The following is a 21,238-nucleotide window of genomic DNA, read 5'->3' as shown; positions in this document are numbered from 1 at the left end:
GTGTCCCGTGAGTTTGCAGACTTGGGAGCCTGGAAAAGAGAGCCTCCATCTTGCCTGGATTTAGCCTCACTTTGCTGGTCCTCATCCAGCCCATAACTGCTTCCAGGCAGAGGTCTAGCACATGCCTCTCCTGACTGATGAAATGGAGAGATAGAACTTGGTGTCATCGGCATATTGATGATACTTGACCAAATCCCTTGATGACTTCACCCAGCGGCTTCATATAGATGTTAAACAGCATAGAGGACAGGACCAAACTCTGGGGAACTCTACAAGCAGAGGTGGGATCCAACCAGTTCTCACCACTTCTCTAGAAGTGGTTACTAATTTTTTCTGAGTGCCGAGAAGGGGTTACTAAAGTAACCTCCCTGCCCAATAGGAACTGGAGGTGCGTGAGTGTGGCGGCGCCACTGTTTGAATCCCACCACCATCGGAACCTGTTATTAAAATTTTTGGATCCCACCACTGTCTACAAGGGTTAGTGTTTCCCAGCACTATCTTCTGGAACCAACCCTGGAAGTAGGAGGGGAACCACTGTAACACCTCCCCCCAACCCCATTCCCTGAGCCATTCCAGCAAAATACTACTGTATCAAAAACCACTGAGAGATCAAGGAGAATCAAGACTCAACAGGGTCATATTCCCCCATCTCTCTCCTGATAAAGGTCAACCTTCAGGGCAACCAGAGCCATTTCGATGCCATAACCATGATTGAAACCAGATTGACAAGGGTCCAGAAAACCAGTTTCTTCCGAGTAAGCCTGCAGTTCAGCCACCACCACAGACTCCAGGGCCTTGCCCCAAAATGGGATGTTGGCCACAGGATGATAATTGCTTAGCAGCATAGGGTTCCAAGTGGGAGGACCACTGCCTCCATCAAAGAGGCAAGCCCCCCCAGCCCTGGCTAGCTTTTATCAGCCAGGATGGACTAGTAGTAGGCTGCATCCCTGCAGGAAACTTGTCCATGTCATCGGACCTCAAGAACTGAAACTGATCCAATAAAACCGAGCCAGTCAGTGATCTTGACACCTCCACAATACGCTTCTCAATAGTGGAATCCAATCCCATGTGGATCTGAACTACTTTTTTTTTTCAGAAGTGCAGAGCAAAATCATCACAACAGATACCAGGGGGCTCCCTGGTCACAGTTGCCTAGGGGTGGGACAGCAAGCCATTAATCTCTTCAAGTAACTCTGCTGGATGGCTACTTGAGGATATAATGAGGACAGAAGAATACACCACCACCACTTGATAGGTCCGATAATGGGCTCTCACCAGTGTCCAGTCAGATCCGCACCACCATTCCCAACACCTGCACTTAAGCAATCACCCCTCTTGCTTCATTGCCCCCAGATCCCCAGTATATCATGGGGTCTGAAGGGGTTAGGGTGCTCAGGACTCTTCACACATTGCACAAACTCCTAAGGGCCTCTTTGCACATTAGAAGTCTGTGCCATCTCTGGCTGTAGATTGCTATCATGTGAAAGTCATACATGGTGGAATAGACTCTCTCAGTCCTACCCATTTCATAAGGTGTCTGTTGTGAGGAGGGAGGATGGAGGGGGAGGGAGGGAGGGAGGGGGAGGGGAGAGGGCCTGGCATCTGGACATGGCCCATCCACCCTAACAGTGGGAGGGGAAGGGGGGTGGCATGCAAGGGAAGGGGAGGGAGAGGAGGAAGGGTTGGCATGCAAGGGAGGGAGGGGGAGGGGCCCCTGCATCTGGACATGGCCCACCCACCCTAACGGAGGGAGGGGGAGGGGAAGGGAGGGGTGGCATGCAAGGATGATGGAAAACTGCTCCCCTGTCTCCCACTCAGTATTACAGTCCACTCTCCCAGGGATATCATCTTGTCCCAGCCCTGAGCACCACCAACACCGACCACTCCACCACAGTGGTGAGGGGGCCAGATCAGGGCCAGACCACTGTACCCAACAGCTGGCCAAAAACACTCCTCTTTTGTATGTTTCTGCCTTGTTCTGTGTCAGACCAGGGGTCTGCAACCTGCGGCTTTCCAGATGTTCATGGACTACAATTCCCATCAGCCCCTGCCAGCATGGCCAATTGCAGCCGCAGGTTGCAGACCCCTGATCTAGCTTGATATTGTCCATTCTGCCTGGCAGAAGCTCTCCTGGGTCTCAGGCAGAGAGAGGTCTTGTTCTATGACAGCTGCCTGAGATCCTTCAACTGGACGTGCCAGAAACTGAGCTTGTGGCCTTCTGCAACCAAAACACCACCTCTATCACTGAGCCAAAGCCAAAGCCACGGTCACAATTCCTTTGCAAACAGCTTGGTGCTATTGTGTTAAAGTTCTACAAGTCAAGCACAATACTGAGTGAACTTTGATCTGTTTCAAATGGAATCTGTTTGTTCTTACACCACTGCTGATTTTGAAGCTAAGTAGGCTTCATCATCATTATTGTCTTCCATTTTTTTAAACCACACTATATCTTTATTTACAAGAAAGAAGCCATCGTCATATGTCTACTTAAGGCTATATATGTGTGATTTTTTAAAATGGTGCATATTAAAGTTTATAAAAATAAGCACAGATTCTAAAGCTTAAGAATTTTTTTTGCATCTGTTTTGCAGCAGCAGCGTGGAAGTAATGGAGAAGAGCAGTATACAGAAGCCAAATGAAGAAGTTATTGGAAGGTCTAAATTGTGTAGATGGACACAGAGGCTCATTCCGCAAATGCAGAATAATGCACTTTCCAACTGCTTTCAGTGCTCTTTGAAGCTGTGCAGAATAGCAAAATCCACTTGCAAACAGTTGTGAAAGTGGTTTGAAAACACATTATTTTGCGTGTGCGGAAGGAGCCAGAAAGTTTTCAGTGTTATATTTCCAGAACAGCTGAATCAAATTTTGACACCCCTCTCACTCCTTTGAGAAGTCCTCCACTTCACTTCCAGCTAAATATTACTACTGATGTTCACAAGAGGAAAACTCCCACCATAAGATTTTACTTGGGCCATGCTGGGAAATGCCATGTCTGGCTACTGCTAGCAAAGGTGCTGTGAAAGAAAGATCCCACCAGCAAAGCAGGAGGTGAAATAGCCTTCTGAACAGTTGCAGAGGGCAGTCAGGAATTGCAGGTTGATGTTTCGTTTGCTTGGATGGCAGAATGGGAGAAGAAAGGCCAGGGTGTTGCCAGGGGCAGAGCTGACTTTAGTTGGGTCCCTACTAAAATTGAGGGCTGGTAGTCCAACTCACCTTTCAGCAGTATAAGTCCATTCAGCTCTATGTGGGTTTTTGGGTGGTGGGGAGGTCCAGGGATTTCCACTGCTCTCTGCACCACCAAAAAGTTTTTCTTGAGGCAGCAGGGCAGTGCTGCATTGGTGCTGCAGCTCACTGCCTCTGGGTTTGGGAGGGGCTGCCCAATAATTAAATAATATATATCAATATTTTCTAACTATAAAGTTTGCAACAAAGGTAGTCATCCTCTGAAGATGCCAGCTACAGATGCAGGCAAAATGTCAGGAGAAAATGCTACTAGAACACAGCCATACAGCCTGGAAACCACACAACACCCCAAGGTTGTGATTGTTTATATAAAATTGAGGTAATGACTTTATAAGTTTGTTTATATGGTAATAGGATTACATGGTTTTATGGAAAATTGTATACAGGATTTAAACAGAGAAAGCAATTGAGAGACTTGAGAAAGATGGCATCTGGAATCAAAGGGGCAAAGATTGAATACAGCTCAGGAGATGATATAGATATAATAATGGAGAAGATAATGTCATCGGTTTTATGACAAATGAAAGCCCTTTCAACAGATTGAAAACAAGAAAATAAAAATACTCTGACTTAATTACAGCAAACAGACAAACACATAAGAACATAAGAACATAAGAACTAGCCTGCTGGATCAGACCAGAGTCCATCTAGTCCAGCACTCTGCTACTCACAGTGGCCCACCAGGTGCCTTTGGGAGCTCACGTGCAGGATGTGAAAGCAATGGCCTTCTTCTGCTGCTGCTCCTGAGCACCTGGTCTGCTAAGGCATTTGCAATCTGAGATCAAGGAGGATCAAGATTGGTAGCCATAGATCAACTTCTCCTCCATAAGCTAGTGGCCATCACCACCTCCTGTGGCAGCATATTCCAAACACCAATCACACGTTGTGTGAAGAAGTGTTTCCTTTTATTAGTCCTAATTCTTCCCCCCAGCATTTTCAATGAATGCCCCCTGGTTCTAGTATTGTGAGAAAGAGAGAAAAATTTATCTCTGTCAACATTTTCTACCCCATGCATAATTTTATAGACTTCAATCACATCCCCCCTCAGACGCCTCCTCTCCAAACTAAAGAGTCCCAAACGCTGCAGCCTCTCCTCATAAGGAAGGTGCTCCAATCCTTCAATCATCCTCGTTGTTCTTCTCTGCACTTTTTCTATCTCTTCAATATCCTTTTTGAGAGGTGGCGACCAGAACTGAACACAGTACTCCAAGTGCGGTCGCACCACGGCTTTATATAAGGGCATGACAATCTTTGCAGTTTTATTATCAATTCCACAAGAGAATATTGTTAAAATAAAAGAAGACATACCAAAAAAAGAACCAAGATAGTATCAGAACTTCAGGAAATGAGCCAAAAAATTCAAGAAAATTAGTTGGATATTCCAGAAATCAAAGCCAAAAAGATTTAAAGATAGACAAAAAGAACTTAGTAGAAGATATACAAGCAAGTTGTATAACAAAAGCAAATAAAAGGACTCAAGTCTTGGAATCAAAACTCAAAGCAACAATTTACCCTTTTGCTGAATTACAAAGATTTGGAGATGTGGACTTAGAGAAAGAATTTTAAAAAAATTAAAAATGAAAGATGACCTTAGAAATTTAACAATTTTTTAGAACCAATTCAAAATACGTAAGGCTGATTCCGCATGGGCCAAAAACACCGGTGTGAAAATGGTGTGAAAACAGTATAAACCCTTTTACACCGTTTTAAACCCTTTTACACCATTTTCACACCATTTTCACACTGCTGTTTTGGGCCCATGTGGAATCAGCCTAAGCTAGAATAAGCTTTACTCATAAAAAAATGAAGTTTACAAAATGCAACATGGAAAAAAGATACTCACAACACCGCTTCAAGAAATACAGATATTCTAAAACCTACCTCCTAGCCCAATGGTGGTGAACCTATGGTACATGTGCCAGAAGTGGCACTCAGAGCCCTCTTTGTGGGCACGCGTGCCGTTGCCCCTGTTTGGGCACTTGGCAGTGGCATAGTGCCAAGGGGCCGATGGGTGCATGATGCACTGGGCACGGGCCCCTGTGGGGGCGAGGCAAGGGTGTACTGGGGGCATGGTGGGGGTGTTTCAGGGTATTCTGTGGGCATTCCAGGGCAGGGTGGGGACAAACAGGGGCGTGGCAGGGGCGCAGGGTGCACATGTGCCCTAGGCACAGTTTCCCCTTGCTCCGCCCCTGGCACTCGGTCTCAAAAAGGTTCGCCATCACTGTCCCAGCTCAATAAAAAAAGGAAAGAATTTGGAAACATGAAGTGCTGCAAGAGAGACAAATCAGATATTATTGGAAAATTCCGTTTCCTTTAGAAATATCTTGACAAAGGGCAGAATAATAACAACTGAACAAGCCAAATTACTTTTTACAAGAATTCTTAGCAGAAGCTAGAGTCCAAAGCTCAGACATGGAAGATGCAGGAGCCACATCCAGAGAAGAGGAATGAGCTATAAAGAAAAGAAAAAAAGAAGGGGGAAAAAATCAACGAATTAAAAACAATCTCTGTGAATTTGAATGTATTAAATTCACCTTCTAAACATTTAAATTAATCGACTAAAAAAAAGTTATATTATTTGTCCAAGGTACACAGATTAAAAAGAAAGAAACATATATCAAACTGCAAAAACATTAGGTGAGGTATATATGGCATCAACACAAACAAAAAAAGTGTTGCAATATTTACTAATAATCCAATTTTGGAAGTATTTGAAGAATGAAAAGATAAAATTGGAAGATATTTGATGCTGAAGAGTAAATTAACTGAAAAACAAGTATGAAAATTGGTGTAAGCATATGTTCCAAATAATTCTAAAACTGATTTTTTTTTTAAAAAAAGTTACCAAACATTATTATACTTTCTAGAAGGAGAGATTTTAATTTTGGAGATATGAATGGGGTTTTAGATATATATAAAAAATACAGATCTAAAAATATTGACGAAAATCTCCCCCCAAAAGGTGTTCAGGTAGATGGGAATTTTAGAATTGGAAGATGCTTAGCAAGCACTTCATCCAGGTCTCAAAGACACCAATCGTATTCCAGAATGGGCATGTGTTGGATATAAAAAAAAATGTTGATTTAAAAAAGTTGGGAAAGCAGAAATCTTACCAAAGACTTTGGCAGATCATAATCCAATAGAATTAATCTGGAAAAATGGAAACAAGAAAAAAGAAGAAGATGGAGACTAAATAATTTATTATTATTACAAGATGAGGCAATACAGAAATGCAAGAGAGATTTGATGGATTATTTCAGCATTAATTTCCCAACTGAAACTATAGCAACAACAATATGGGAGGGCTAGTAAGGCCTTCCAGAGAGGAACTTTAATAGCAATGGCTACTATACCCTTTCCCATTAAAAGATCTCAGGATATATTTTTAATTCATCCGCCACTACCCCCTGGACCTTCTTCCTTGTAGAATGTTCCCATTGGGTCCTAGGGCCTAGTACTCCCCCTAGCCCAAACACCAAGCCGGGTCAGCTGGACAGTAGCAGCTTGCTGCCACTCTCCCATCGGGCCTGGCACCATCCTCCCCATCCCCCACACCCTCCCCCCTGGTCCAAACACCAGGGCTGGCAACATCAAACCATGTCAGCAGGACAGTGGCAGCAAGCCACCGCTCTCCTGCCAAGCCTGGCAACACCCTCCCCATTCCCCCTGGCCTAAAGACCAAGCTGGGCTCACCCACCTCCTCCCCACCTCAATGGCCGCCTGCTCATGGTCCTTCAGGACTATTTTCTACTGTGGAAGCACGCACTTCTGCCACACTACTACCGAGCACACTTTTATCTTTTTGTGGAAAAGGATATAGTTAGAAAAATGAGAAACAAGAATCAATTAAAAAAGACACAAAATGAAGATGTTAGACCATCAAACTACCAGCAATAAGAAAAAGCTAAAAGAATGAAAACATCTGAGGAATCAACTGAATTTGTTAGAAGCAGAAAAAGAATAGAACATGTTAAAAGTTTAAAACAAAGACATTTCAGATGTTAAAAAAATATGGAAGAAACTTAGCATATTGTTTGAAGAAAGAAAGAGAGGGAAAAAAAGGATACTTGGGATCAAGAAAGGAAATCAAGTAGTTCATGCAAAGCAAGAAATACATGAACACAAAAAATATTTTTTCAAAAATCTTTACAAAAAGATTCTATACGTGTGGGAGGTATCTTTAATACAAGTTCCAATTGAAAGATTTACAGCTGAGCTCAGAAGTCTAAAACCAAGTAATAATAATATAAGAAATTAATCATGCTATTAAAAAAACTGAAGAAGGGATTGACAGCAACTTATATAAATGTTTTGAAGAAATATTAGGAGTGCCCTTACGAAGAATGAGTGAAAAAAAGAGATAAAGAATATACTATCTATTTAGCTAAAAATGAATATAACTTTAATATATAATGAAGGGAATGACACATTATTAGCACAATCATATAGGCCAATCTCATTGCCAAATGTGATATCGCCATCTGATCATTGTATATTAACTTGGTATTATGGTATTATGGTTTTATGTTATTCTGATCTGTTTTATCTGTCTAGTTTTAAACATGTATTATATACTGCCCAGAGCCCTTTGGGAGTGGGCGGTCTATCAAATTCAAGTTATAAATAGATAGATAGATAGATAGATAGATAGATAGATAGATAGATAGATAGATAGATAGATAGATAGATAGATGATAGATGATAGATGATAGATGATAGATAGATGATAGATAAATGTGGTTTGTAAAATTTTCATAACAATAATGGCTGAAAGACTACAAAATGTATTACAGACTTAATTCATGATGATCAAATGGCATTAATCTCAGGACGATACATGAAAAACAATATTAGATGGCTTCAGTTAAGGAAACAGATGGTATATTTTCGATAGCCTGTTGGCTGGCATCTTCAGAGGATCATGATCCTCTGAAGATGCCAGCCACAGATGCAGGCAAAACGTCAGGAGAGAATGCTGCTAGAACACGGCCATACAGCCCGGAAACCACACAGCACCCAAGTGATTCCGGCCGTGAAAGCCTTCGACAATACAATATTAGACATTGATTTAATGTCTCTGAATGCTCAAAGAAAAAGTGAAAAAATGAAATTTATGGTTTTGAATGCAGAGCAAGTTTTCAACAATGCATCCTGGTTATTTCTAATTAATGTTTGTTAAAATATGAATTGTGGAACAGAATTCTGTATTTAAAATGTATATACTATCAAAGCTGTTTTTTTTAATTCCAAGGCCGTTTCTGCATGGCCAGAGCAGCGGGGTTCATGCCGATGCAAGACCTGTGGCCGTTTGCACAAACAGCCCTGCTGGCTGCGCAGCTGGCGGAGCAGGCTCCGCATGGCCGCGCAACTCCCCAAACGCCTCCTTAACTCCTCCTGGCTGCCGTAGCTCTGTGGAGGCCAGGGGACACGCCCCCATGGCCAGAGCGATGACTGCAGGGATGAAGGCTAGGAGGCGTGTCCCCTGGCCTCCACAGAGTGACAGCAGCCAGGAGGAGGTAAGGAGGCGTTTGGGGCTGGTGCAGGGAATACGCCAGCTTCCACCTGGTGCCGTTCACTCGGCACTACATGGAAGCCGGCGTATTCCAAAAACCTCGCTCCCTGAGCGAGGTTTGAATACATCGTTTGGGGGGGGAGAGTGGTGCTGCATCATTTTCTAAGCACCGCCTGTGTGAAGGGTCCCCCCCCCAGATGATGTTTTACCGGGCCAGAATCGGTGATTCCGGCCTGTGCAGAAAGGGCCCAAATGTTACCAATTTATATAGATAAAAATACTATTTTAAAAAAATGGCAGAGAATGGTAAACAATTTTATATGCAGTGAAAAGAAGCCAAAAGTAATACACAAAACATTACAAAAAGAAAAGAAGAGGAAGTTTAGCTGCACAAAATATTAAACTGTGCTGTCAAGATGCTGACTAGTCCAGGTGTTTGATTGATTATTAATCCAACTTGAAGGAGAGTAAAACTGGAAACAATTGACATTAAAGAAGGAATATGTAACTATGGATTAATAAGTAATAAAGAGCAATTCAAATTCAAGATGGAAGACTATCTTGAGAGATGGTTTGTTAAGAATATTATTTCAATGCAGAAATAGAATGAGTCCGCCAATCTCACAATTGACATCTCTAGTTGGTATTTACTTTGAAGAAAATTGATTATACAGTTTATGAGAATATGATGTACAATCTAGGAAAACTAAAACCCTGGCAAATAGTCAAAGATGAAGCAAAGAATAGTCTGTGGTCGTTATATCATCCATTGCTATCAAAACTGAGAGAACTAGCCAAAGTAGACAGCCAATTAAGAAGGAAGACAAATTTCAAACAGTCACTGGAGATTCAAGACATTAATTAGGGGAAAAAATAAAATGTTATTGCCATATAATACTGTAACAGAACATGATAAAATAGATGCAAAATTTTGGAGAAAACAGACACGTTAGGGGAAGGATCCTCAATGGGGTATCATTCCATAGAATACACTCTCCAGATCAGCCATTTTCTCAGAGTGAACTGATTTCAGACTGCAGAAATCTCTACAAAGACATCACCCCAGAGGTTGGTAACCCTAGATCCACTATAGAGAAGGAATCGGTTCCCACAAGCTGGAGCAGATGGTAGGTTGGAGCAAGAGAGAGGAGCCCAGGAATATCCCTTCTGTGAGTACTGATACGTTCATGATCCAACTCAGCGTGTTAGCAGTTAGGATCTCTTTGTAGTACAGAACATATTCAAATGGAGAGGATACACATTGAATTCCTTTATGTGAGAGTTTTGGATAAAAGCAGGCAGAAGAAACATTCATTTATTATATGCGGAACTGAGCTTAAACAAAAGATGGATCTTTAAATTCAACCTATGCTTCAAGCAGCTATTCATACTTTGGCAAAAACACAGTGAATAATAAGTAAAATGTGACAAAGGTCAATTATATGAGGACAAAAGCATTATCACTAGTCCGTTCCTCTTTTTCTTAAAATGTGAAATAGCGAGACTCTCCAGTACAGGTGCTTCCAGGTTGAGATTTCATTTTGACCCTCATGAATAAAAGGTTGTCAAGGGCTCTTGCAGCCAGCTGGCAGTTTCTGAGCTCTGCTGACTTCAGGGGCTCAGGCTCTGAGGCACAATTGCTCTGAATATCAGGACAGGTATAATGTGTGAAAGCTCTGAGCTCTTAATAAGATTGCCAACTCTGGGCTGGGAAACTCCTCAGCAGGGTATAATGTCTTAGTGCCCACTTCCAAAATAGCTGTTTTTTCCCAAGAAAACAAATCTCTGTTGTGGAGATCAGTTTTAATTCTGAAAGCTCTCCGGGCCTCATCTGGAGCTTGTGAACTCTAGCTGCCAGCGAGATCTGGGAATATATTGTTGATCAGGCAGAGTAGATTTAAACTGATTGCTGTACCAACAGAGTTATAGAAAGGCAGGCACATCAAAACAGCAAGGCTGCAATCTGCTGCTGGGAAAAGTATGAACTGGAGGCCCGTTGGCCATCATCAGGCCCCAAACTAGACTAGTTCAGTCAACTCTCCTAGGCCAATGTTGACAGTATCTTGATGGCTTTAACACCTACCATTTGCCCCTTTGACCTGCGCCAGTCATGTCTGGTGAAATGGGATAGGATCAGAGGTGGGATCCAGCAGGTTCTCACAGGTTCCCGAGAGTAAGTTACTAATTATTTGTGTGTGCCGAGAGGGGGTTACTAATTGGTGATTTTGCCACGTGATTTTTGCCTTAGTTACGCCCCTCCTCTCAGCAGTAGCATGCAGAACTTGAAGCAGTCTAGCAGGAGGTGCACGGGCGTGCGTGGCAGCCTGCGCCTACGTGCATTCGTTTCCCGCCCAAGGACTGGCGCAGCGGCTGCATCCTTGCCACAGCCTCGCCCAGGAATGCCCCGCCCCCGGAATGCCCGCCCCCGCCCCCGTTGTGCCCTGCCCAGCCCCACTGGCGCTACGCCACAGTTTGAATCCCACAACCATGGGAACCTGTTACTAAAATTTTTTGATCCCACCACTGGATAGGATATGACCTCCAGTGGAGATTATCAATCTGTTCTGAAGTTTAGGAGTGTTCCCAGAGTGATTGAAAGAGGCAGTGGTAAAGCTGCTATTAAAGAAGCCATCTCTGGATCCCATTAATCTGTTCCACTACCACCTAGAGTCAAATTTTTCATTCCTGGGTAAGGTAGTTGAGTGAGTGGCAGTGGACCAGCTCTAGGCTTTCCCGGAGGATACTTTGACTCTGGACTGGTTTGTCTGGTTTCTGACCTGGTCATGGAACAGAGATGGCATTGCTAACCCTCACAGATGAACTCTGTACACAGCTGGACTAAGATGAGTCAATGCTGATGTTATTACTCAATCTGCCCCAGGAGCCATTTTGTTTAGGTACATCCCTGGCTCTGCCAGCTGCACTGCTTCAGATGGAGTACCAAATCACGTTCAAGTTTGAGTTTTAATGTATTGTCAAAGGCTTTGATGGCTGGATTCAACTGGTTTTGGTGGGTTTTCTGGGCTGTGTGGCCGTGGTTTGGTAGAATTTGTTCCTAACGTTTTGCCTGCATCTGTGGCTGGCATCTTCAGAGGTGTATCACAGAGGGAAGTCTGTTACACACTGTGTCCAGTGAGAAGGGAATGTTTTAATGGGGTATATATAGCTGTAGGGAATGCAAATGTGAATCACTCCCCATCAAAAATCCCACCCGCAATACAATACTATCAACCACACCTTTGCATAGCAAGTTCCACCTAAACACTTACTGGTTCCCCACCTTGGTTCCCCACCTTGGGACATGGACAATATATACCCCACTAAAACATTCCCTTCTCATGGTAAATAGTTCACAACCTGAAACCTCTGTTGACTTATGGCGACCCCTCTGCATCACAAACTGGACTTCTTTGGTGGTCTCCAAGCCAGATATGAACCAGACCCTACCCTGCTAGCCAGACAAGATCTGACAGGCTAGCCTGATTGGATTAGCTTCTCTATCTTAAGGGGTCTCAATTGTGTTCACTTCCTCCTCCCCCAACAGACACTTTGTAGAGGTAGGCGGGGCTGAAAGAATTTTAAGAGAACTGTGACTGACCCAAAGTGACTCAGCAGGATTCATGTGGAAGAGCGGGGATTCAAAACAAGTTGAATGTGCTGCGCTTAACCACTACACCATGTTTGTATATTATCACTGGTAGATCGTCAGTGAAAATGGCGGATCTGGTTTGAATCCCCAGACATCCAGGAAACTCAGGAGTGACTGTAGACTGATCGCTAATGCCGATCGGAAGAACTCTCGTTGTGAGATACAAGGAGAAATGCATTCTCTGCTGCTTAAGAGAAGGGCAGGATACCAATGTGATAATAAATTAGGCTAGCGAGAGTCCGGTTTTGGAAAACTGCAAAATGACCTCTCAAATAATGTTTTTCATTTCAGCTGCATGGAACAATGCTTCCTTGGATAGCAGCACCCCCTTTGAGCCTATTAAAATTTGTATATTGTCACTGTTAGAGTGTCAGCAGGCATGGAAGATCTAGAAAACATTCCACTTGTATTTTCCCACTCGCATTCTGTCCTTGAGACCCTTGCAACCCCCCCCCCCTGCACCATCTTCTCTTGGTTCATTAACATATCATTTGGCAGCCATTATCCCAGCGTGCTGGGACTCCACTGAAGTCCAAGGTAACTAAACGATGCTAAATTACTGTGAAGAACCCTATGCAGTTAATTTCCCAACAGCAAGAGGATGCAACAAACGTTTTATTTCACTGCTTCAGATACAACTGTGAATGCAAAATATTAAATCTCAGTGGGGAAGGGAGGTAAGCCATTAATGTGTACTCGTTGTTGCTCATTGTATGGTTCAAATTATTCTGCTTTGTGCCCCCTCAAAATGTTATTTTTGGACATTTCCATGACCTGGAGAAAACAGATTGGACTACACAGCAAATGGTAATGGTTCAAACCATGAAACCATGAAAAATCTGCACCAGAAGCTTAAAGTACTGTTGTGCTGAATAAAGAGAATCAAAGTTTCCAGTGATGTTTATATTATGTTAAACATTATGGAAAAACAGAAATAAGATGTATAATCTGCTTTAAAGATGTATAATCCCCTTTAAATGAACAACATACAGCAGATGAATTAGAAACCAGAGGTAGATAGCCTGCAAAATTGCCTGTAATTTGGATTTACAAGCTGCAACTCAATGTGAATGCAAAATCTTTTAGAGAACTCTGATAGTTAGAAGCCAGGCAGGCTGCTTTGCTTAGCTGCTCCTGTGAGGCTGTGTGGCTATATTATATGAATTGCTATTTCTGCGTTGCTACAATATTGTGTTTGGGATTCTTTAATATGGCTGTGTTATATAATTTTTAACTTGTAAGCTGCATGTTGTTCATTTGAAGGAGGTTAAACATCTTATTCCAGTTTTGCCAAAACGTTTAATAACATTAAAAAAAAACTGGACACTTTGGTTCAGGGTTAAGAAACTTTATTCAGTTCCACAAGTAAGGAGGTACTTTAAACTTTTTGGTGCAGATTTGTCATGGTTTGTATTACTGGTGTGCCTCCCCTCAATTTTCTGATTATGGTGGACTCCTGAACGGGAGGTTGGCAGCATGAGGGCACTAGCAGTACAGAGACAGAAGAATATGAGAGGTAAGCTTTTACAGCGCTCAATAAGGCCCGTTCCGCACACGTAAAATAATGCTTTCAAATCACTTTCACAACTGTTTGCGAGTGGATTTTGCCATTCCGCACAGCTTCAAAGAGCACTGAAAGCAGTTTGAAAGTGCATTATTCTGCATGTGCGGAATGAGCCTAAGAAAACCAACCCCACTAGTACTATTTCTGGTGCCATATTAGCATTTGAGAATGTGAGTCCAGGGAGTGTTTAAAGAGGTACCTAGCACACAATGATCACTCCAAGACATGTATTAAAAGCAACTTAATTAAATTCCATATGGCTCAGTATATACAGAGATTTAGCGCAATTGTGTTCTATCAGCACTGGGACTAAAGACAAGCAGAAAAGGAGGAAACATAGCATAAAAGTGAAGACCTGTTAGAAAAAGTTTTCAGCAGCTGACAGAGGGCCTTTCCCCACTTACCTTAAGCCCCACGCTACTCTCCTCAAGTAGCGCGGGGTCCCCTGGCACTCCCCACAACAGGGGAAGTGGCTGCACATTGTTAACATTGCCGCCCGCAGCTGCGCTAAATGTCACAGCCCCTCAGCTACAGCGGCATCCCCTGGCACTCTTATGTAGAACGGTCGCCTTTGATCCCTGGGGACTCGAGGCGCAGGCACTCAGAGGATGCTGCGTGCTGAGAGCAGTGCACAGCATAGGGGAGTCATGGTGAGTGGGGAAACGCCCAGAGAGGGAGCAGTTGCTCTGCCTCTGAAATCAAGTGCACTAAAATTCCCCGAGGGGCAGAAGGCTATGTGACCAATGTTTAGGACTTAATTCTAGAAAGTTCTGAACAATTATTTGCACAGGTGTAGACCCCGTCAATACTGTGACCATAAAAAGTATGTTATGACCAGTTCCCTATGTAGAATGTCTTTACATTTCAGTTGGGCTGCCAATCAAAGAGAAAAACAGCCTAATAGAACGTTACCCTGGAATATAGTTGGAGATGCTTGGCAAAGAAGACCATCGCAGCATACAGAGCAGCATGCAGTCAAGGGGCGGCAGGGTAGGGTTGAGAAATACCTGGAGATTTTGAGCTTGGAGCCTGAGAAGGTCAGGGTGTGGGGAGGGACTTCAACTGAGTTTAATATCATACAGTCCATCTTCCAAAGCAACCATTTTCTCCAGATAAACTTATGTCTATCACCTGGAGATCAGTTGTTATCCGACCTAGGAGATATCTAGCCACCACCTGGTGGTTGGGAACCCTACTGCAAGGGAGAAATGATAACACCACTATAGTCACCTATCAGTTGGAAATGACCATTAAGGAAGTGCTTTTTATTGTCTATGCCTGTTTTGTGATTCTATAAGTACAGGTAGAGACATCAATCACAGGGCGACTGGAGACCACACAACTCCCCGCCACACTGCCTAAGGTTTCTCAGGGAATATGTTTCATTTCCCAAGCAGCCCTGGAAGCCAAATATCTGAAGTGATAACATTCAGATCTGAAGATACTCAGAATGTTCCAAAGACGCAATCACTCAGTGAACTCCAAATACTTCCAAAATCTGAACTGCACAGCCTTAACAAAATCTCATGCTACCCCAAATGTACATTCCACAATGTATGCTGGAACATGCAATCAATACCGTGTCTGCCTCAAAAAGGGACTACAAAGATCAGCTCAAATAAATCTCCTCTGTCACAACATTTTTTGTCAACATGAAGGTGCTTATATGAATACAGCTGCCGCATTCTCCCTTCTTTCCTGGCAATAAACCTCTGAGGAATATACTTTTGCTATTAATTCATTTTGACGCCTCTTAAAAATTGACCCCTGTTTTGTTGACATGATATGTTCAATTAAGATTGTACCTATTTCTGCAAGGAGGAGAAATTAACAGCGATAGACTATTTTCTTCATTGGTGGGAAACATAGATGCCTTAATGAGACATTTTCTATTCTTCCCACAACCAAATTTTGCAGTGTCATCCATTCCACGCTCCAAATAAGATGCTCAATGTTTTATAATTGCCAATCAGTATTCAGAAACTGACATTCTACATTTGATAGTAAATGATAGTGGCTGGTAATTGTGCACAAAAAGAAATCTTAATCACCCAAGATGTACATCACGTATGCTATTTACCAAAGCCATTCCCTCTCCAACCACATTTGTCTCTGATAAATTGTCCTTATTCTTATTTTGTCACTGGATCAATTTTGGGGATGCCTTTTGTTGCCAGTGAGAGTAGCTGGTTGCCATTTTTTCAGATTTCTCTCCCATGTCCACAGTTGCCAGCTCCAGGTTAGGAAATACCTGGAGATATTTTGGTGGAGCCTGAGGAGAGTGGGCTTTGGGGAGGAATTTCTATATCTAGACCTCCATTGGTGGCCCTGATTGGCCAGAAAGGCCAGGTTATAAATGCTGTAAATAAATAAGAGAAATATAAATAACTGTCTAGTCAGAAATTAACTGGATTATTGTTCTCTGCCTCATTTTCAGAAATGGAGGCTGTGCTAGTTTTCAGGGAACAGGAGGCAGGGCCGGGCCTTTCTGTGTTTGGTACAATTGTGCCAATGGATGGATGAGATGGATGAGAACCCTTTCCTGATCAGTAGGGTGTACTGGATAAGAGTAGGGCACTCTAATCTGGAGAACCAGGTTCTATTCCCCATTCCTCAACATGAAGCCTGCTGAGTGACCTTGGGCTAGTTCTCTCAGAACTCTTAGCCCCACCTACCTGAAAAGGTGCCTCCTGTGGGGAGAGGAAGGGGAGGAGTTTATGAGCCACTTTGAGATTCCTTAAGATAAAGAAAAGTGGAGATAAAGCCAACTCTTCTTCATATAATCATTGGAGCTGACAATAAGACAAGGGATACGATGAGGCCACCCTGTCTCTGGGTGTGAGGGCAGGGAGTTCTTATATGGAATGGTGGTAAGTGGGACTGGTAAAAGGACTGGAATGCTTCATTTACCCATAAAACTTAATAGTCCTTTTGTTAATTAAGAATTATTAGGATCTCAATTGGTTATAGACAGTTTAAAAGAATAACCATCTGCCTTTCCCCCAATTAGCTAATTAAAGTTAAATACATTTGCATTTTACCAAAGCTTCAAAATAGATGTTTTTCTAAGATACAGACACAATTGTGAGGCAATTTGCAGCCGAACAAACAAAACACACTGCTGAAAGGAAAAGGCTGTCTTTAATGTTCTTTTCCGTTTCCTCTAACAGTGACACACCAGTCACAACATCCTCAGAGAAACAAACAGGGACGCCTTTAATTCTCAGTCCCGATTATAAAAATGTATCTTTACTAATTCACAGTGCAATCCTAAAGACAATGAAACCTGCTTAAGACTGCATTTATGGCTGCTCAGGAATGCACCTAGGACTGAAGTTATACTCCACTTAGAACTGCACTTAGGACTGCTTTTATGATTGCTTAGGACCATACTAAGGATTGCTTAGGACTGCAGTTAGGGCTGCACTTATACTCTGCTTAGGACTGCATTTAGGACTGTTTAGGACTGCACTTAGGACTGCAGTGGTGCTCTGCTTAGGACTGCACCTAGGACTGCATTTAGGATTGGTTAGGACTGCAGTTAGGATTGCACTTATATTCTGTTTAGAATGGCACTTAGGATCGCAGTTATATTTGATAGCAGAGTCAGAAGTGATTTTATTCCATTTCTGATCTTGCTTTTAAATAAAGATGGAACTATGTTTTATTTCTGTGTAAGTTAGGTAGGAACGAACTGTATTCGGTAGAAAGTAGGAATTATAGCTATCTTTTGTATTTGTGTCTGCATGGAACCTCCTTGGCTCAAGGCAGGAATCCACCCCTGCTCCACCTGGGCATGTCCCTTTCATTTGTAAAAACCCTGAATGGACATTGACAAAGGGGACCCCAGAAAAAGTGCCTCCATCTGCCTAATCCCATCGACAGCGCAAGTATTAAGGGGTGCCATCGTCTATTAGGTTCTCTGCTTTCCTGGCCCTCAAGCACCCTAAAGGATCTCCTTTTGTGTTTTTTTCCCGCTTCTGTGCCTCACGGGGCCATCGCCTTGCCCTGCTTCTGCTGGGAAAATTCAAGAAGGGACTGCCCTCTGGACTCTAGTTGGTTGCTATGTATCTGTAAATGAATGGTTGTAGGCTGTCCTGTATTCCCCAGGATTCCCAGGCGGGAGAAAGTGTATTTAAGTTGTTGTAAAGCTGCTAGGCCAGTGGTGGCGAACCTATGGCACAGGTGCCAGAGGTGGCACTCAGAGCCCTCTCTGTGGGGCAACTTGCGACAAAACAGAGAGTTTCGCAGCCCCACCCACCCAATACACACATCTAGGCTGGCCTGGGCCACTGGGCTCCGTTATTAGCATTAAACCTAAGACCTAGTTTTGGGGAAGCAGGGTAGGTAACCCTGTTAAGCGCTGTGAAACCCCACTGATTTTCATGCGAAGAACTAAAGCACGATCCTTTACCCGGCAGTAAGCTCGGTTGCTGGCAATGGTTGCTTGCTTCTGAGTAAACCCTGCCAAGGGTCGTGATTCACCTGTTGGAAGAGTTGCACGGTTGCTTCAAAACAAAGCCACCGACTACCACCAAGCTTACTCCCGAGTAACGCACGCCTTGGAGCCAACCGTTTTTTCTAAACTAAAACCTCAATTTGGGTGCTGTGTGGTTTCTGGGCTGTATGGCCGTGTTCTAGCAGCATTCTCTCCTGACGTTTCGCCTGCATCTGTGGCTGGCATCTTCAGAGGATCATTCCGGCCATGAAAGCCTTCGACAATAAAACCTCAATATTCAGGTTAAACTGCCGTGTTGGCACTTTGCGATAAATAAGTGGGCTTGGGGTTGCAATTTGGGCACTCGGTCTTGAAAAGGTTCGCCATCACTGTGCTAGGCTGTGGTGTGGAGGTGCTGACACATAGGTCAGCATCTCAATAAAACCTTTTATTATTTCACTATACTCGCTGTGTTGGGTCCCGTTTCTGTTCCCCTGCGCTGCCGAGAGCTGGTTGGTCTGAAGCTATTAAAAGTTACCAGGCAGCGCGGTAACATATTCCGCTTAGGACTGCATTTAGGACTGCAGTTAGGGTTGCTTAGGACCACACCCAGGACTGCTAGGGACTGTACTTTGGACTGCAGTTATATTCTGCCTAGGACTGCACTGTAAAATGAGCCCTGATGAATGGATGCCCCAGTAGATCACAGCATCCCCACCAGTTCAGAAAGATGTTGCTTAATATTGCATGGCTTCCCCTCCATAAATTCTGTTCCGATGCATGCTTTACATCATGTGGTGAAAAACGCTGAATGTGGGAGAGTGAGACAACTTACAGCTTTCAATTTCCAGTGTGCAGTTTTGTTCATCGAGAGGGTATCTGCGTAGATCCATCATGCACGCAGCCGTGGTGGTGATCCTGCAAGATGAGCAAAGGAACGGAAACAATCATCCGTGGGCCTCTGTAACAACTGAAGTACAATGTTTTCTTGAAGGGGGAAGCAGAAGTCTGATTCCCCAGAGAGACCAGCAAATGAGTTCATTCAGCTCGGCAGAGAGAATTGACTTCAGGCCGCAGCCAGAGGGTTGCTGTTCAAAAGAAATAAAAAGTAAAGGAGTCTCTTTTTCGGTTAAAAGCTTCGGAGTAGACTGAGGAGGTCTTTTGATGACATTAGCATGTTCTCCATGGATGCCTGACTGCTTATATGACTTTTGAGGAAGTCATTCTGCATTTGCTACAGAGGACATTAAAATTGTGCTTTTGCAGTCTAACATATTACGTACAGTCTTAAGTGCCTTATAAAGTGCCAAAAAACAATGCATCTGTTTATACTGCTGGATATTGTATTTGTATTTTTGTATTTCGTATTTTTATAATGTTGTCTGTAAATTGCATTTGGGTACTCCCGCTTAATATGGAGCACTGCAGTTCCATAGTGTTGTAACTTTGGGGTTGTTTTTTGGTTTTTTGGTAGATTTCTATAACCCTACTCCACAGGTGTCAAACTTGTGGCCCTCCAGATGTTATGGACTACAGTTCCCACCATCCCCTGCCAGCATGCTGACAGGGAATGATGGGAACTGTAGTCCATAACATTTGGAGGGCCACAAGTTTGACACCTATGCTCCAGATGTTCCTGGACTACTTTTCATGACTCTCTTTGGCAGAGGCGTACCGGGGGTAAATGGCGCCTGGAGACAAATTGTTTCCAGGATGCCCCACCACCACCCCAGCTCCGCCCCCTGATGCCCCCAGGCTCAACCCCCACTGCCCTTAAAATGGGCAAGGTCTAGGGGGCCCACCTCCACCCCCCTGCTGGCTGCCCAGCTGGCAGCCTGTAGTCTCTTCTGACCTCCCCTCCGGGCAGGCCAGAAGAGACTGCATTCCCGGCCTTGGAGACCTGCTTTTATAAGCACTGAGGCTGGGGGGGTGGGGCTTGGGGAGCAGGAAGGGGTGGGACTGGGCACAGTTCCCCCTCACTATGGCTCTGTGCTGCACCATGTGAAAATGGGCTCCCCATTATTAATTTCTGTGGAGTGGAAGTCTTCTGAAAAACTGTCAGATTGTCAGTCTGGCTTTGGACTACTGCTGCCTGTTCTGTCTCCATGCCTTCTGTTTCTTTCTTTCTGCTCTCCTTGTACATTTGAAAAGCAAAGAGATTTTTAGGGGAGCCGGCCCTGAATCTCCAGTAACCACATTTCTACCTGGCTGATTAAGATCTCTGTATTAAAATTTATTCAGAAAGACTTTTCTTTCCGCACCCCCCCCCCCGCAAAAGAACAATCCTGGAAACAAAATACCCTTTTAATTATTCATAAAGAATTAATGGCTTCTATTTCCTATTGGCTGTGCTGATGTTTTTCTGTTTTGTAATATTGTTTTGTAATATTGTTTTGTAATATTGTAGTTTTGTAATATTGTAGTTTTGTAATGTTTTGTAATATTGTAGTTTTGTAATATTGTTAAGAGAGTTCAGTAACTGATCAGTGTTCAGTTGCTAGTTTTGTTGAAGGCTTTCATGGCCAGAATCAACTGGCTTTTGTGGGTTTTGTGGGTTCTTGGGGCTGTGTGGCTGTGGTCTGGTGATTTATGCATCTGTGGCCAGATGCATAAATCTGTAGTCAGTATCTTCTGTGCCACAGAGAGAAACACATCTTACAGTGGCATGCTTCTGAAGATGACCACAGATGTGGTTGAAATGTTAGGAGCAAACACTACCAGACCACAGCCACACAGCCTGGAAAACCCACAACAGCTGCCAGCCAGTTAATTGTTGATTTAGTCAGAAGTGGTTCACCCACTTGGTGACCCCATGTGGTTGCCTGGGGTGCC

The 21,238-nt window shown here is 43.5% G+C and overlaps 1 protein-coding gene across 1 annotated transcript in view; it reads right to left on the bottom strand.

Moving 5' to 3' along the window:
* Positions 1-21,238, bottom strand: part of GABRB1 (gamma-aminobutyric acid type A receptor subunit beta1) — a 135,116-nt gene that overhangs the window by 10,340 nt on the left and 103,538 nt on the right. Inside the window, exon 5 of the mRNA XM_048508797.1 lies at positions 19,242-19,324. Within this exon, the coding sequence (XP_048364754.1) occupies positions 19,242-19,324 (83 nt within the window). The remainder of the gene's footprint in view (positions 1-19,241; positions 19,325-21,238) is intronic.

The sequence above is a fragment of the Sphaerodactylus townsendi genome, linkage group LG10, assembly GCF_021028975.2.
Source record: "Sphaerodactylus townsendi isolate TG3544 linkage group LG10, MPM_Stown_v2.3, whole genome shotgun sequence".
NCBI lineage: Eukaryota > Metazoa > Chordata > Lepidosauria > Squamata > Sphaerodactylidae > Sphaerodactylus > Sphaerodactylus townsendi.
Note: the sequence above shows the minus strand (reverse complement) of the source record. Positions and strands in the feature narration are given on the sequence as shown.